Source organism: Patiria miniata, unplaced genomic scaffold (genome assembly GCF_015706575.1).
Source record: "Patiria miniata isolate m_02_andy unplaced genomic scaffold, ASM1570657v1 HiC_scaffold_6, whole genome shotgun sequence".
NCBI lineage: Eukaryota > Metazoa > Echinodermata > Asteroidea > Valvatida > Asterinidae > Patiria > Patiria miniata.
In genome coordinates this window covers 15,813,230-15,830,573 of record NW_024037073.1, presented here as the reverse complement: position 1 = coordinate 15,830,573, position 17,344 = coordinate 15,813,230, and the positions used below count along the sequence as shown (strand labels likewise).

Sequence of the window (17,344 nt, the reverse complement as noted above, 5' to 3'; positions counted from 1 at the left end):
CTTAGAGATTTGTGACAAATTAGAATTTGTGTTTAGTTTTATTTTGATTGGTGGTGGAAGGTGTAACAAGGTTTTATTTTTCACATAGTAGAGAACAATCTAATGCACAATTATATTTTTATTGTATAATCTATTTTTGAGAATTCAAAAATCTTCATGTATAAACATTTGAACTTCCAACCCTCATTTTGAGTCTTTGCAAAAACCTCGTTCCCGGGGCTTGCTTGATTTCAACACTGCTTGTAATAGAGCAGGTGCCGGTAGTTTAAGAGTATACTGCTTGACACTGTGGGAACAAGGTTGGGGTCAATGTGAACGGATAAGCAAGATGGATGAAAAACTCGATTTTTTTTAATATTGTCATTTGATGAAAATTCTGAAATAAAAATTGTTTTGATACATGAAAATCGACTTTGTTTACAGTTCTTGCAGCTTTGAAGATTGTTCAACCCAGTTTCCCAATGCATTTGACCTTAAAGATAACACACTGAATGCAAATGATAAAGTCTAGGTATTGAATACAAAATGGTAAATATTGAATAGAGGTCACACCCGGCCCCTGCCCAAGCCCCCGTAATAAAAAAAACTTATAACGTGAATTTCGCTGGAGCAGAGACAACAGGTCAGTGTCATCAAACTTTCGACACACTGACTGTACCATTATTATCACTTGGGGAGTTGCTTCTAAAGTAAAGTATACTGTTGTTTTATTAATAAGTATAACATTTCCTTACATTAATTTTATTTCCCTATCAATTGTATACAAATGGTTTTTTTTTTACTGAAACAACTAACAAATCTCATTATCATTGTCCCTGATTATTAAAATAACAATCATCTTTAATTGAACATCCCTATTAGACAAATGGACGACGCCACCGGGCGTAAAGTACGGTCAAAGGTTAGTTCAGGTCACACCATATCCACAAGTTGAGGAAAACTGAGCGATTGTGCATGCAAAAATGTCTTCTGAAACCGTGGAAACTGCGAGTAATTCCGGCCTTTTGGCCGGGGTTGCAGGTCTTGTGGGTCTAGATGCCCCAAGCTTTCTTTATCTCATGACACTGCTTTTGTGTAAGTGGAGATTTTTAAAACTTTTCTTTTTAAACAGGCGCCCGCCGGCAACAAATACTTGCCGCACGTTCATTTGATTGTACTTGCTATTATTAACGTTAGGTCTGTCGACTCGCCCCCTGGCCGACCTTCCCCATACCAACTCACCCCTTTCCAATTCGCCTCCTGACCAACTCGCCTCTTACAAACTCGACCCCTGGCCTAATCGCCCCATTTCCAACTCGCCCCCTTCATGCCCTTTTGTGGGATTTGTTTGAACTAAAACTTGAGCGAAATTTATCCTCGACCATGTCGACCCGCCATAATAATCTATGCAGCAGGTAACGCTTGCAACGTGCAAGCATTGTCAAATTATGCAAATTGAAGGTGAGCGCATAAAAATAGGATCGCATAGCTTTAGGCATGTTAGGGGGTCTGACGATATGTTAACTTTTTGGAAGACAGTCATGCATCATGACAATGGATATTTGGCTGGTGCCTGTTTCCTTGTCATGCTTGTTATATTGTAATCAACGTTGTTTTCACAGAGGCTTTCCCTGATTTACTCATTGATAGTGGATATTTATCCCGATATTAAGCCAGCTAGATTGTACAGCGCCCTCTTTGATGCGTATATGTTGGGCGCGATTGGTGGCTCTGGAGGATTTTGATTCATGGCTCTGGAACATTTTGTTTTAAAGGGAAATAAAGTCTGAAAGTGGGACAGTTCAGGTGCAAAAATCATACACATTTGCCGAAGCCAGATATTTGGGGTTTTTTCCGGATCGGTTCGGTTTCGGGTCGGTTTTCTTTGAATTGTCGTCAGGTCGGGTCGGGTAAGTTTAAGGTAGTCGAATACCGCCCCCCCCCCCCCCCCCCCCCCCCCAGCAAGCATTACTCCACTATCCCCCATTGACAATAATGATTGTTGTCCTTTTTCCCCTAGGTTATCCATTGTGCTACATTTCCAGGACCTACTTGCACGGCCAGTCACAATTTATCAAGCATGTCTACTTCATTCTGTGTGGCCTCACGCTGGCATCACTGAACTTTGGTAAAAGAACAAAAAAAAAACTAAACGGACAAATTTGATTTGCAAGCAATGTTTCTCCATTTTTTTATTTTTCTTTTTAATGCATTTGCAGTGACTGACTCTCGTTAACCCTAACCGCCCTGAATCTTTCAAAATCCTCTTTGCCAAAATGGAGGAATTTGTAGGATTGAGGTTACATGGCAAAAGTGCGTTACTGATTTTGTAGGATGCACTTTGTCTATGTTTTGGGCCATATCTTGTGTTGTTTTTGCTCAGCCATGCATAAATATAGGCCTGGATTAGGCTTGAAATGCTCTGTACTGCTCCAGGATGTCACTGGCTCTGCCTCAACATACTGACAGTGATTGCTGGAGAATTTTGCGGGATTGCGGCAGTGGTCGCCCCTCCAAGGACCACATTTAAGAAATAACGGAGGATTTTGCAGGATCGAGGGTGTGTACTATTTTTACGCGGAGGCAGTTGGAGGATTTTGCAGGATTGAGGTTACATCCTAGCAAAAATTTGAAACAAATAACAAGTCAATATATTGACAAAATTTGCAAAAAATATTACAAATATGTATGAATTTAAAAAAAAGGAAAGAATTCCATACATGGACATCACATATTTTCCCCTGCAGTAACCAATCAGCCATGAGAAAGCGCTAACATGTCCTAAAAGCCATATTTAGTAGGAAACAAATATTGAAGCATTTATTAAGAAAACACTTGGAATTATTTAGACCAGTCTCATAGGGTTTGTGCACAGGGTGTCAAGTTATGTCCAGGTATGGAACTCTTTCAATTAAAAAAAAAAACCCCAAAAAGTGGTTCAAATTGTACTTATTATGAAAAAGTGGCATCAGGTTTTGTTGCCCAGGATTCTAACTTTTTCCCCCTTCATTATGTAATTCATATTGCCCATCATTAAATATTCACATATTCATATGTGCAGGCTATGACATCGTCTACTCAATGATCTCCGTGTTGGTCAACTACGTCCTGCTGGTTACAGTGGGAGGAAGCCAGCTCTCTGTGGCTCTGTCCTTTGCTTTCAACATGGTGAGTTTATTTGCAGATTGAAGCATTGTCTCATTCACTGTGCATAACCACTTCGCGCCGGGATTAGACATTGACCGGACCCAGGCGTGGGATTGTTTTTCACGAACCTTGATGCGAGACGGGTTCAGGTCGTCATCTATGGGTAGCACACCCTGATAATTCCGGCCTCGCTCGCTGCGAGCGGGTCGCAGACAGATATTTCCGGCCTCGCTCGTTGTGTGTGTATCCGTCATCTGTTCCGAATACCGCAAAACCTTTGTGTGTATACTGACTTGAACTGGTTAAAGGTAATATACAGGGTGAGTAAAAAAAAGCAGAACCCAAACACAAAAAAATACATTTCATATTTTAACAAACTATGTAGCACCAAAATTAATCATGACTTGAAAGCCTACTTTTAAGTGAGAAAATGATTTCCATTGCCTCTACACATCAAAATCTTATCACTATTTAAACGCAGTAACCCTAAAATCAGTTTCCTCCAAAAAAGTAATGTATTGTGTGTTCTCACTGTTTGGAACAACAAAGAAAATGACACACCATACTTGTTCCAACAACTGTAGTACAGGTTCATAGTATCTTTATCAACAACCTTGCTTTGGCTAACAATAGGATTAGCCGCAGACTCGTATGACTCGTGACTCGGACTCGAGTCCCATTTTCCGTGACTCGGACTCGAGTCACGGTGACAAATGACTCGGACTCGACCCTAAGGACTCTGACTCGGACTCAACCTACGTGACTCGGGACTCGACCAAAATTACCACAAATCACTTGGGTGGTTTTTTTTCAACAATATAATTACAAATTGTTTTGAAGACGATCCTCTCCTGAGCAAGCGATACAGTCTGTGCGGTGCATCTAAAGTACTGTACAAACGCACGTGCGGCTGGCTTGTTTCCGATATATTGATTTGGAAAATCAATGTATCGAAACACATACCCCAGCGTCCATACATGATATTGTGTAAATGCAAGCTTGACAGTGTTTGGTACCAGATTATCCTTTCAAGACACTGATGCCTTGCTTTATTTGACATGTTATTTCCAGTACATTAAATTAGAGAAAAGCTGTGAAAATAAAGGAAACACTTATACCCTGTGAGGTTTTTATAGCAAAATTTATTTCCAATATATTTTAAAGGTGACTCGTGACTCGGACTTGACCTTTGTTACTTGTGACTCGGACTCATGCTCGACCTGCATGACTCGGGACTCGGACTCGAGAGAGGTGACTCGGTCTCGGACTCAGACTCCCTGGTTGGTGACTCAAATACAAGTCTGGCATAGCCGTTCCCTCATAGTTGCCCAAACTACATGTTTTCAACTATCGTTGACTAGCATGCATTTGATCCGAATCAGTCAACATGTGGTTCTAATTGTTTCTTGTTTTGACTTGCTCTCGTCAGGGTTATCTGCTGACTGCGTACATCGTGCTCTCCACCGACGGCTACGACGTCATGTGGACCACGCCCCACTGCATCTTGACCCTCAGGATGATTGGCACCGCCTTTGACCTTTTTGATGGCCACAAGGACGAGGCAAGTATCAGTTCAAATTTTACTTTAATGAACAAAAACCTGTGAATAAAATTTCATGTGATTTACTTGTATGCCTGTTTTGGTGACTCATATAGAGCGTGAGCCAGTTGCTATGGCAGATAACAAATAATTTGTGATGTATGTCCCAACATGCGTGCACAAAACTCCGACGCGACGCGCATGGCTGGAAAATGCAGTGTGGCATTGTACACAATGGGCGGGGCCTCATAATGTGGGGTGCTTATAAAGGGTGGCCCCCCAAAAAAACGGAACGGCGTACTTCCGCTACCTTGAGACTCAAACAACCTATACCAATGCAGGGGGAATTCTGTTAAAAGCAAAATGATACCAAGATCGCCTGATTCGGTCCAGTGGTTTTTGTTTCTAGAGCCTATTTTGTGAAACAAAGTCGGGAGTCATTTTGTCCCGTATTATGTAATGATACCCACATGAAAGATGTGTGCTTCACAAAATAGGCTCTGCAGCACAAAGTACTGGACCGAATCGAGAGATCTTGGTATCATATTTCTTCTAAAAAGAGACCGCTTTTCTGCAGCCAGTATGGGCACCCATTTATAGTTGCTGGGTGGAAAGAGCCAATTGTAGTAAAGTGTCTTTCCCAGGGACACAAGTACCATGTTCAGGGGTCAGGGACCGAACCCATGTACCATGGCACACGGGCCGAACACCGTAACCATTGCACCCCAACACTCCACGTGCTTGATGCAAATGCCTGATGGTGAATTGCATCGCGAATCATTCCAATTGCTTTCGATTCCCGCAGAGTCAACTCAGCGCTGAGCAGAAGCAGCTGAGCATCAAGACCGTCCCCTCCCTCCTGGAGATGTGCGGTTACACCTACTTCCCGGGGGGTTCTTTGCCGGACCCCAGTTCTCCATCCGACGGTACCTGGACTTCACGGCTGAGAAACTCCTAGACAATGACCAGGGGCACCCGCCTGCCTGCGTCATGCCGGCGCTGAGCCGCCTCGGTGTGGCGGCTGTGTACGCCATTCTGGAGTGCGTACTGGCGCCCATGTTCTCCAACGCGCTCTTGCAGTCGGAAGAGTTTGCCGTGAGTAGACTTTCCCCTTTTAGGCCAAAAAAAAAAATATTCAGTCTCTGGTCAGACCAAAGTTCCGGAATTGACGCGGCCACGCGGCTTTTTTGTTTTTTTTCCTTTTGTTTTTTTTTCTTCAGCTTGGATTGTACAGACAAGGTGGGTACTATTTTGCTTTTTTGGTGTCCTCATGTACATTGGTGGCCTCCATAATTTGCCTTGGTGCTTTCGATCATTTGCCTTGGTGCAGTTTCCCATTCCTTGGTGCTCTTTGGAAAAAAAAGTTGAGGAGGTGCGGAAATAGAGGGCGCTGTTTGAGCTACCGTGGAACATTTTGGAAAAAAAAAAGATCGACGCGCATGCTTAAAATCGACGCGCGCGCTGACCAGAGACCGACTTATTTTTTTTTTTGGCCTTACTCTGTCTTTTCCAGTGGTTTGGTCACACATTTTTATTATTATTAATCACTTCTGGTGATGAAACCAAGGATTCCTCAAAAGCGCCCTAGGTAGACACTGTAGCTCGCAAGCCTGAAGAAACCTGTGGAGAGAAGACAATGAGAAGAAGTTACAGTTTTAGAGGTGGGAGGAAAAGCCCAGAAAAATATTTTTGGGGAAAACCCACGGAATCAGGCAGGGACTGAAAACCCAATCCACATATTGGCCCAGGCGGGATTCGAACCCGGGTCACAGCGGTGGAAGGCGAGGAAAGTACAGCTACGCCAACCCGACTCTCATGGCGTTGAAGCATGATGGGACGAATATTCAATGAAAAGCCTCCTGAGATTACCATGTGACCCCAAACATGGCGGTATCCATGAAACTATCCATGCACGATCCGTCAATAGACCATTATCATGTTGCGGCCATCTTGATTTCCCCAACAACAACCTCGTTCTTGCTGCGCCATGTTGTTTCCCATCATGCCTTGCACGATCTTAATCCCTCAAGTGGATTTGTCCCATTTAAATGTGTCAAAATATGACACATTATAATTAGGGCTGCAGTCGTTTTGCAGTATATAACGCGCGATGCCATCTTTACAATGTTGAAAGTTGTGTTTTTGAAGAATCAGTCCTTTCAAACATAAGGTTTTGACGTAGCGTTATTTAGCAAGGATTTGTTGACACACAACGTATCCCAGCTGTATCCTGGTATCAATCAAGCAATGACCTTTAAAGTGTCTTCAGTATTAATGTACCATTGAACCAATGATGTAGACTACATGTAGAAGAAATCAAGTTATTTTCTTTAAGGCCAAATAAAAAAAGTCTCTGGTTTCTGGTATGGAGCTTGCCCCAAAAGTGGTGCGACGACGCGGCTTTTTTTTTTTTTTACCTGTTTGTTTTTTTTTTTTTGGCTTCAAATGTCGGCTGATGGCTGCAAATGGTGCCCGACTAAACTTAGTTCAAATATATGGGAGTCCCGAAAGGCCACATAAAGCTTATTCTCGATCATAACCCCATCTTAAAACACGTTAAAATTGTGCAGCAGCAGGATTCCAGTCAAACCAGTGAGTTTGGCGGTTTTGAGACATCATCTTGTAAGGAAAAAAAAACCTTTTTCATTTTGCCGACGCGCATGGCTACGGCGATGCGCGCGCATACCAGAAACCGGAGACTTTTCTTTTTGGCCTAATCACTGATTCAATACAATTTTGTTCAAAAGCATTATCTATTTATTGAGGCGTTAGTGAAGGAACGCGCACGCACCCATTGAGTCGAGGCCGATGCACACATAATGTGTTGTGTAATGAGCGTACTGCCATTGCCATTGTTTCCCCCTTGTTTTAATGCTTCTTGAAAAATTGCCCCTTAATTATTATTTTCTTTTCTTGTCCAGAATTCGTCGCTACTCTACCAGATCATTGTGGTTGGAATCTGGCACAAGATTGTGTTCTTCAAGTACTGCACAGTGTTTCTTATTGTGGTAAGAGTTGTATCTTTGGGGGAAAAAAACAATTGACCCCTAATCCACCGCAATCCTCTGAAATCCTTCAGGTGGTATTGGAGGATTTTGGAGGATTGAGGCTGAATGGCAAAAAAGTGTCGGTTGATACTGGAGGATGCATTGTGTCGAGTTCAACCCATTAACAGGGATTGTTGGAGGATTTTGAAGGATTGAGGCAATGGTCACCACTCCACTGAACAAATTCAGAAGTCCGGTTTTCACATGGTGGCAGTTGGAGGATTTTGCAGGATTGAGGCTGAGTCCAATGTTTACATGGTTGCTTTTGGAGGATTTTGCAGGATAGAGGATGGTTCCTATAGTCAAAAGGGCCTTGGGGATAGGGTTGATCAGTGGATGAAGATAACATTATGATAAAAAGTATTTTGAATCATCAGTCAGCTTCCCAGTTTGTTCATGAACAGATTGGACTTTCAGCCAGTTTGCATAATATTGCTGTATTACCGAAGATGGATTTTTAAAACGTTTTGAAACTTCACTGGCTTAACTTACTTCTACTGGCTCAAAGTTATTAATGACTCTCTTTGACACCAAAATTATCACGGCCATCGTATATTGAAGTGTCTAAAGGTTTCAAGGGCCGTTTGTCATTACAATTGTGTTGTTAATGCTCAGCCATGCATGAATTTAGCCTGCCTAGATTATACTTGAAATCCTCCACACTGCTCCAGGATGTCACTGGCCCTGCCTCAACATATTGACAATGATTGCTGTAGGATTTTGTGGGATTGATCGAGGCAGTGGTCACCCCTCCAAGGACCACATTCAAGAAATAACGGAGCATAGATGCAGGATTGAGGCCTTATGCAATTTTTACATGGAGGCAGTTGAAGGATTTTGTAGGATTGAGGTTGCATCCTAGCAAAAATGTCCAGGGAGTTTTAAGTCAATTGGAAGGTATGGTAGAGCAAGGGTTAGGCTTTGTCTTGATTTTTTTCTTCTTCAAATTCAAACTTTTTTTTTCTTCCTTGTTTAGGACGGGTCCTGCATCATGAGCGGCCTGCCCTACAACGGCAAGGACGAGAAGGGCAATGCATTGTGGGACGCCTGCACCAGCGTCATACCCTGGAAGTTGGAGACAGCGACGGTCACCGCAGAGTACATCCGCTCCTTCAATATCACCACCAACGTCTGGGTGTCCAGGTCTGTGGTTAAGTCGAGGCTTTTTTTGATTATACCTTGCATGATTTGAGACCGATGGGTAGCCCTCCCCCATGTTCCTATACCTTATACATACTCTACACCATTGTTACCTAACACATCCCCCTAGATATCTCAAAAAAATTCCTGAGATTCCCAGAATACATTGACCAACACAAAGGGGGAAACCCTCTGTCCCATATCTTGCTTCAGATGTTTTAGAGACCTCACCTTTTTTCTGCTGTTGGATGAGGATAATAAATAAATAATTAATGCTTGGGCTTTATATAAGCACCGTCGATATCAGAATTTTCAACAATCGATACATTGGAAATCCAATATTGAGATTATTCGATACATCAATTATCCCATGTAAAAGTTAAAGACTGTAAAGTTGACTCTTTGATTTAAAAGAAGAAAAAAAAAGTCCCAGTTTTCCACGGCTTTATCTGGAGCACATTGCACATACTTTTAAAAACAAACCTCAGCACAGAGAGTTTGTCCAGAACGGGCGGTTTCTTTTGAGGTTTTACATTGGGGGAGACCGTGAATTCCAGCGAATGCAGAGACCAAAAAGCGATGCCGCTTGGTGTTCCGCGGTGTTTTTGTTTCGAGTCTCAAGCACAAGTTGCCGCCGAGCTTTATTTTATTATGCAGCAAACGTTAAACACAAAGTAAAAGCACAAACGGGCGATTTATTTTGACGATAAGCTGATGCATCTTCGATATTTTCGTTATCATTCTTCAATATCGAAAATTTTGATCTTTTGATATGATTAAAGAATTTGCTATCGACGATATCGATATCAAAATAACATTGAATAATGGAGTAATATCGATATAGCGGTGCTACTTAGCTTTAAAGTTGCACTACCCGTGCCGTTTTTGAGTTTCATCCTGAAAAATTAGATTTCTTTTCTAAATTGCTTTGTTTTCAAGAAATGCAAAAGTTATTCACATTTGAATGACACATCGACAGAAAAAAAGGCCCACGTTTAGTTATTGAATTATTACTTAACAAACTTCGAGCGGCCCAACAATTATTTCATTCTCTCGGGATAGACTGGTTCCCGACCCACAATCAGTATCAATAATGTCAAGACCGGGAGTCAGTCTGCTCGCAAAGCATCTGTTTGTGCCCAAAAAACGAAGCTTTCTTTTTTATTTGAATTAAACATACTTGTTGAAAACTTATTAAGGTAAAAAAAATGAACTTGCTGAAGAGTATGGGAAAGCAGCCTCAACATACCTGTAGGTCAGTTGATTCATTTGAATGTTAAAGGAAGATTTTATTTGAAATTGTCTTTGTTTCTTACTCTGTGTAATCTGCTCACAAGTGCCCAGTTATCGGGGTTATTTTTTCAGTGGTATTAACTCTTTCAGTGCCTGCGAAATCTGAAAAGTTTAACCCTAAAGTGCCCAACTTCGAGCGTTTTTGTTAATTGTTCAAAATTCTGTAAAAAAAAGAAGTAAATAAGTTTTACTCACTAAATTTGTTGTTGTTGCTCTCTGGTATATCCTTGGTATATTGGAAAGTCAACAGTAGTCACGTACATAGTGATACACCCTGAGACACTGCCCTGCACACAGGAGAATTCCGCACTTTTTGCAGAAAATACGAGTGTCAGTGCTGCGCCCTCTCGCAAGAACTCGAATGAAACAAATAAATACAGGTCGTACCAGAATGAAAATGATATTATTAGAAAGAGCGAGAGCGCCCCCTTGTGATAACGTACTTACTCTACCTCGTACATGTACGAGGTTTGGCAATTTTGAGTACATATATTACCTCGTATATGTACGAGGTTGGCAATTTCGAACTAACAAATAAACCTCGTACATGTACGACTTTGGCACTGAAATAGTTAAAGAGAATTAGTTGATACTAATAATAACGGAGTCTTGTATAGCGCACGTATCTACCAACAATTAGGTACTCAAGGCGCTGGAAATTATGTCAATTATTAAAGAAAGGTAAATAAAGTTTATGAGAAATATGAGACCCATTATGTAGCACCTTATAATGGTTTACAAGGTGCTGCGGCGCACATTGCAGCCACTGCCAGAAACACCGGGGCAAACCCCTTCTCTTAGCGATAAGTGGTACTGGGTTCTTTAATGTGCATTACACATCACACGGGACCTACGGCTTTACGTCCCATCCGAAGGACGAAGCAATAATGGTAAAGTGCCTTGCTCAAGAGCACAAGCACCATGTTCCCACAGTCAGGATTCGAACCCATGCACCACGGCACACGAGTCGAACACCGTAACCATTGGATCACAGCGCCCCAACGCCCCATACTGATCTGGTAATTGTGTTTCCTTGTAGGTACGTCTTCAAGAGGCTGAAGTTTCTGAACAATCGCTACATTTCTCAGACGGCCGCCGTCATGTTTCTGGCTGTCTGGCACGGCATGTACATCGGCTACTATATATGCTTCGGGTTGGAGATCTTTGTCACTGCCACGGAGACATTTGTAAGCACGTCTCAAAATTGTTGACTTTTTTCTTTTCAAAGATTTTTTTTGTTCAAAGTTTAAAAGGACTATACAACATTTGCAAACATCAAAAATTGAAACGACAAGCACGTCTCAAAATTGTTGATTTTTTTCTTTTCAAAGATATGTTTTGTTCACAGTTTAAAGGTACTATACAACATTTGCAAACATCAAAAATTGAAGCTACCAAATTATTATGAAATACTGGACTGTTAGTGAATGACAGTCTAAAGCATCCTGAAGAATCATGGCACCTGGTGTGCTGTCATTTTCAAGAAAAGTGGTATTTTTATATATCAATTTCCAATGCTTGTCGGCTGACCAGCGTTGGAAAAATCTGACTTTTTGTCCACTACTGCCTTCAATTTACCACATTTTAATCAGTCCACATTTTTGCATTTGGTTACACGTTTTTGAACGGGTGGAAGCCAGCGAGACTGGTTCCCTGACTTTACAATTCCCCGACGTCTTTAAATTGCTCCGTTTCATCTTAAGTGGGGTCAGGGAGCCAGACTACAGGAACATGATTGTTTTTCTTGGTTTTTCCAGCATCTATGAACACCAGACTTCAAAAAAGTCAGTGAAACAATATTTACTATAAAACACATAAACCCCCAAAACCATACAATACTGAAAATTACATCAAAAGCAAATGTTGTATATTCCCTTTAATTTCAGCAGGTAAGACAAGAAATGATAACAGGTTTTTTTTCCCCAAACACTTTGCAACTAAGGATGGATTTCTGTTTCTCTCCCAAAATTGGTTCGATAACTGCCATAATTCATGCACAAATCTTGAATTTGATGAAAATCAAAGTGAACTTGATGCTGTGACATTTTAAGTTTTTCAAATACTTTTAAACTCATAATTCATTAAATTTGAATTTTTAATTCCTAATGGTGGCAAATTAATACTCTGCAACTTGAAACTGGAAATAAGTTGAAAAATCTGTGCAAATGGACATCTCGATATCAATATACGTTTCATTTCAGTGTTGCAATGATTTATTTTCACATTTGCACTTACATGTACATGTATGCACCAAAAAAAAAAAAAAAAAACCACAAAAATATGTACCCAAATTACCCACATTTGGACTTATTTCTGGCTCGTATTTGGACTTATTTACGCCCGTAAGTTCAACTGGAAATGAAGTCAGATTTATTTATTTTTGATCTCCTAGGTACAAGACGCAGTCAAGAGATATCCCCCTCTCACCAAGCTTGTCAGCAACCCCGCCCTAAAGTTCCCCATCTTTGCTCTACTCAAGATCACCGTCTCCCTGTCTGTAGGCTACCCTCTCGTGGGTTTTGTTCTCCTACGATGGCGAAGGATACGACTGGTAGGTTGACAGATTGATCCTCATATCCTTTTGACTTTGTTAAAAATTGTTTCTTTTTTGGATATTTTATTTTAAATAAGGGGATATTTCTGGTAGAGTGTAGTCTATGTAATGGCCATGGTCTATGATATGTGAGCAGATTCGCTGATTAATTGTGCAAGACAACCGCATCTTGACCTCTAGATTTTGACCAATCAGCGGGCGTTTTCTATATCGGGTCTTCGGTCATTCACCCGTTGTGTGTCATAGACATGGACAAAAAAAAAAAAACCTGTGTCACGCGCTCTGTATCATGTTACCCGATATGCGCCCGGCTGTTGTTGTATTACAAAACACTGCATTCGAATTGACCAATCAAACCATTAGTCCTGATTTGGTAAAGAAATGACGTCACGATTTAGTAAAGTCGACTCCGATTGGCTGGCACGCGGCTTGCATATATCTGCATGTTTAGACATATCAGACGTTATACAGGAGACTTGGCTCCGTGGATAACGGGTGATACTCAGACTAAGAAGAGTGTTAAAGTAGTTACAAACGTGGTTTTAAACCAGAGCGAGCGCTATTATCGGTGACCAGGTCTGTATTAAACCGGTTTTAAGCATCACCATATAAAATATAAGTGTGAAAAAGATGGCAAACTTCCAATGATTATGTTCTACCATTTTACTCCATTTTGGAGCCATTTCTTAGTCTAGGGGCTAGACGTTGTTATGGTTTGATACGCGATAACCCACCGCACGAGGGCACTATCACCACCAAGCAATATCACCCACGAACTTGTCGGTAGCTTCGTCTAAGCCAACTCCTAAAATCTCCCCCGAAAAATGGGGGAAACTAGTGCGCATGCGTGACTTCTGCAGGCAATTATGGTCCGTTTTCAGTCCTACACATACTACACACAACAAAAGAGCTGACCAGTGAAGTTGCAACAGAGTCTTGCTGCATCTTTTATTGCACTGGAAGAAATTTGAGAGTTTGCTTCGGAACTACTATGAATTGTTTTGAATTGTGCGCTGCATATATTAGGCCAAACAGGTGCGCGCGCATTACACAACCAAAAAATTAATTATATTATTAGTATCACAATATAAAAAGGAATACTTTTGCAATGTTTGAGGCACTCCGTAAATGGTTCACAGTCACTGATGACTATTCATGCATGAGTTTGACTAATTGATTGATTTGTCCTTGCAGGTGTATGGAGCCATGTATCACATCCCTACCCTGGTGCTGATCATCTTCCCCTTCCTGTATCAGATGGTCATCTTGCCTCGCCTCATTAAGATGGAACGAGCCACCAAGAAAGCTGCAGAGGCTGCCCAAGACACTAAGTATGTCAATCAGACATTGTAGTTAAGCCCGCACAAATCCATTGGTCACAAACTCACTTACATCATCTGCTGCAGAACATCTCATTCACACTGTCATATCATCCAGATAAGATTTTTGTGATAGCCTGCTTGTATGTCTACCACAACATAGGATAAAACATCTCCAACTTGTACAGAATGCTGCCGCTCGCACACTCACAAGAACGAAATCATCTTGCCAGATACATGTAACACCCATCTTGCGTAAACGTCATTGGTTACCAATCAAGGACAGCATACATTACAGAGTTCTTCTTCTTAATACATTCAAAGCTCTTCATGGCTTAGCCCCTCTTTTTCTGAAGGAAATGGTACAACATCGTCAACTGAGACCAGGTCTTGAACTTTTTTACCCTCTCTGCAGGAATTCTGAAAACGAAAAGTCGGACTGAAAGAAATCAAGAAATCAAGAAATAACTACAGAAGAGATGCAGCATTGGGTGACTGTAATCATTACCTGTATTAAACTACTCCCAAATCTACCAAAAATCAGAATGCAGAAAATTGATTGATTCTAATAGGTTCAGGATTGAAGTTTTTGTCAAATTTTCTTCTTTACTTTGTCCACATCATGTGGTCATAAAAAGCAGGTGTGCAGATCGAATCTTACAAAACCCAACATGCAGTCATGACTGTCAGATTTGGATGGAAGTGGATACTGTTGCAAAATACGAATTGGTAGATTTTGGCAGATTTGGTGTTGTTGCAATTGATTGTCTCAAAAGTATGTATATTAATCTTACCAGAAATCAGCTTTAAGGTAATTTACAACATTTTCGCTTTTGCTGTCATTTTCTGAAATAGATGGATTTGGGGGTTAGGCCAAAAAAATAAGTCTCCGGTTTCTGGTATGTGCGCGCGTCGCCGTAGCCATGCGCATCGGCAAAATGAAAAAGTTTTTTTTTCAATGAAAGATGATGTCTCAAAACTCAATGGTTTGACTGGAATCCTGCTTCTACACAATTTTAACGTGTTTTTAGATGGGGATATGATCGAGAATAAGCTTTATGTGGCCTCTCTGGACTCCCATATATTTGCACTAAGTTTAGTCGGGCACCATTTGCAGTCATCATCCGACATTTGAAGCCAAAAATATCAGGTAAAAAAAAAAAAAAGAAGCTGCGTCGCCTCACCACTTTTTGGGCAATCCCCATACCAGAAACCGGAGACTTTTTTTTTTTGGCCTTAGTATTTTATAGCAAATGTTGTTACACTGACCTGTTTAAGGTCTTGTGTACATGCTGGAAAAAAATCCTGTTCTTGTAGTCTGGTTCCCTGACCCTACTGCAGATGAAACACAGCAATTTATATAGACGTCAGGCATTGTCAGGTCAGGAAACATGTCTAGCTGGCTTGCTCCCGTTCGTGGATGTGTAACTTATTGCAAACTAAATGTGGACTGACTTAATTTGGTAAATTGGGGCAGTATTTGACATAAATCATTCCCCCCCCCCCCCCAACGATGGTCGGCGAACTATCGTTGGAAATTGATACAAAAATTCCACTTTTCTTGAAAATGACAGCACACCAGGTGCCATGATTTCACAGGATGCTTGAGACTATTATTCACTTTACAGTCAAGTAAGGTGTCTCGTTATAATTTGGTAGTTTGGTTTGTTGATGTTTGCAAACGTTGTAAATTGCCTTTAAAGAGAGGAGTATCGGTCGAGTGTTTACAGCGTAAGAAGTGATGCATAATTCAGCTTTGACCTGCAACATGTCTGCTGTGTACAGGCATGCAACTTTTCCTCGGATCCGCTGATGTCCTTGTTTTTTTACTTCTCATGAATGCCATTACAACTTGAAAGACACTGTACAAAGTCTTGTGTGGTTTGGAGTTTCCCTTTTTCTTCTTCTAAATTCCCAGTTGCATGCCTGTATGTGCCTCAGGATTATTCCAGTTACAATGAGTTTATGACTTTTTTTAGTCTTTAATGACCGATCCTAATTGACCTTCCTGGGATTGCTGAAACGTCAGGCCTGCATGTAAGTGTGTCAAAAGTTACGGATGCCATTTGCAAAATAAATCTGTTTTGCCGATTCAGTGAACAACACAATTAATCTGTAGTCTATGTAATAGATGGCTCTATGATATGTGAGCAGATTCGCTGATTAATTAGGCAAGATCCCGCCTCTTGACCTCCTAGATTTTGACCAATCAGCGGGCGCTTTCTATATCGGGTCTTCGGTCATTCACCCGTTGCTCATCATAGACAATGGATTAAAAAGCCCTGCGTCACGCGCTTTGTTATCATGTTACACGATAACGCGCCCTGCTGTTGTTGCACTACAAAACACTGCATTCGAATTGACCAATCAAACGTTTAGTCCTGATTTGGGAATGAAATGACATCACGATTAAGTAAAGTCGACTCTGATTGACTGAGGCGCGATATCGCATAAATCTGCATGCTTTGATATATCAGACGTTAGACAGGAGTCTGGGCTCCGTGGATAACGGGTGATACTCAGACTATTAAATCTGAAGCAGGTTATGAAAAAGAAATTCCTGTTGGAATTTTAGCTCAGTAGATATCAGAATCCATCCCCCCATTTTGGGGGAATTTGGTGAACATGGTCCTCCAGACTGTTGCTGGTTTGCCCAAATTTTGATGGAGTGTGACGGACTTATATATAGGCTTACTTATAGGATTAATACTTGAAATAGTAAGTCCTCTTCGTACATATTTTGATGTATTTAGTAGATGGTCCAGTAGATTTAGTAATAAACGAAGAATGTAAAAAAAAAATTGAGTATTAAAATGATGGTAGAAACTTGATCAGTACGTGGTTCAAATGTTTTTAAAATTTCAATAATGTTGTGGATATGGTTCAATTTGTGTGCAAAAAAATTAATGGAATTGTTTTTAAAAAAGTGTGTGTTACAAACCAATCACAATGTTTAACTGAAGATTACTTAACCAACTTGTAAAGATACTTTTCTGGAATTGCAAAGGCATGTTACCCAATGTGCTTTGCCTTTGTTTAATAGAAATTTACTTAAAACAGTTACTTGCAATATTCCTCCATTTTGAAATTCTCTCCTTTTGATCCAATGAAAGTAGTTTAAATAAAAAACTAGTGAGAAAAATATCTACAAAGCTTACAGGACATATTAACTTTTGACCTAAAGTTTTCATTTAAATGCCTGTTGCCATCAACCAATGTCTAAAATAAAGGGTGAGTCAAAAAAAAGCGAGACCCAAATGTCAGGACCATTGTTTTAGTGAAGTTCTGCATGTAGCATTTTCAAAATCTAAAATATGAAAACCCA

General features: G+C 40.8%; 1 protein-coding gene across 1 annotated transcript; it reads left to right on the top strand.

Moving 5' to 3' along the window:
* Positions 1–942: 942 nt before the first annotated feature.
* On the top strand, positions 943–14,897 carry LOC119743078 (lysophospholipid acyltransferase 5-like). Its single transcript, XM_038219420.1, is given in 12 exon segments — positions 943–1,074; positions 2,000–2,107; positions 3,041–3,147; positions 4,556–4,687; positions 5,472–5,550; positions 5,553–5,761; positions 7,588–7,674; positions 8,690–8,856; positions 11,186–11,333; positions 12,539–12,697; positions 13,895–14,031; positions 14,435–14,897. Coding segments are annotated over 12 exon segments (1,473 nt in total). The 5' UTR covers positions 943–962; the 3' UTR covers positions 14,463–14,897.
* The last annotated feature ends 2,447 nt before the right edge of the window (positions 14,898–17,344 follow it).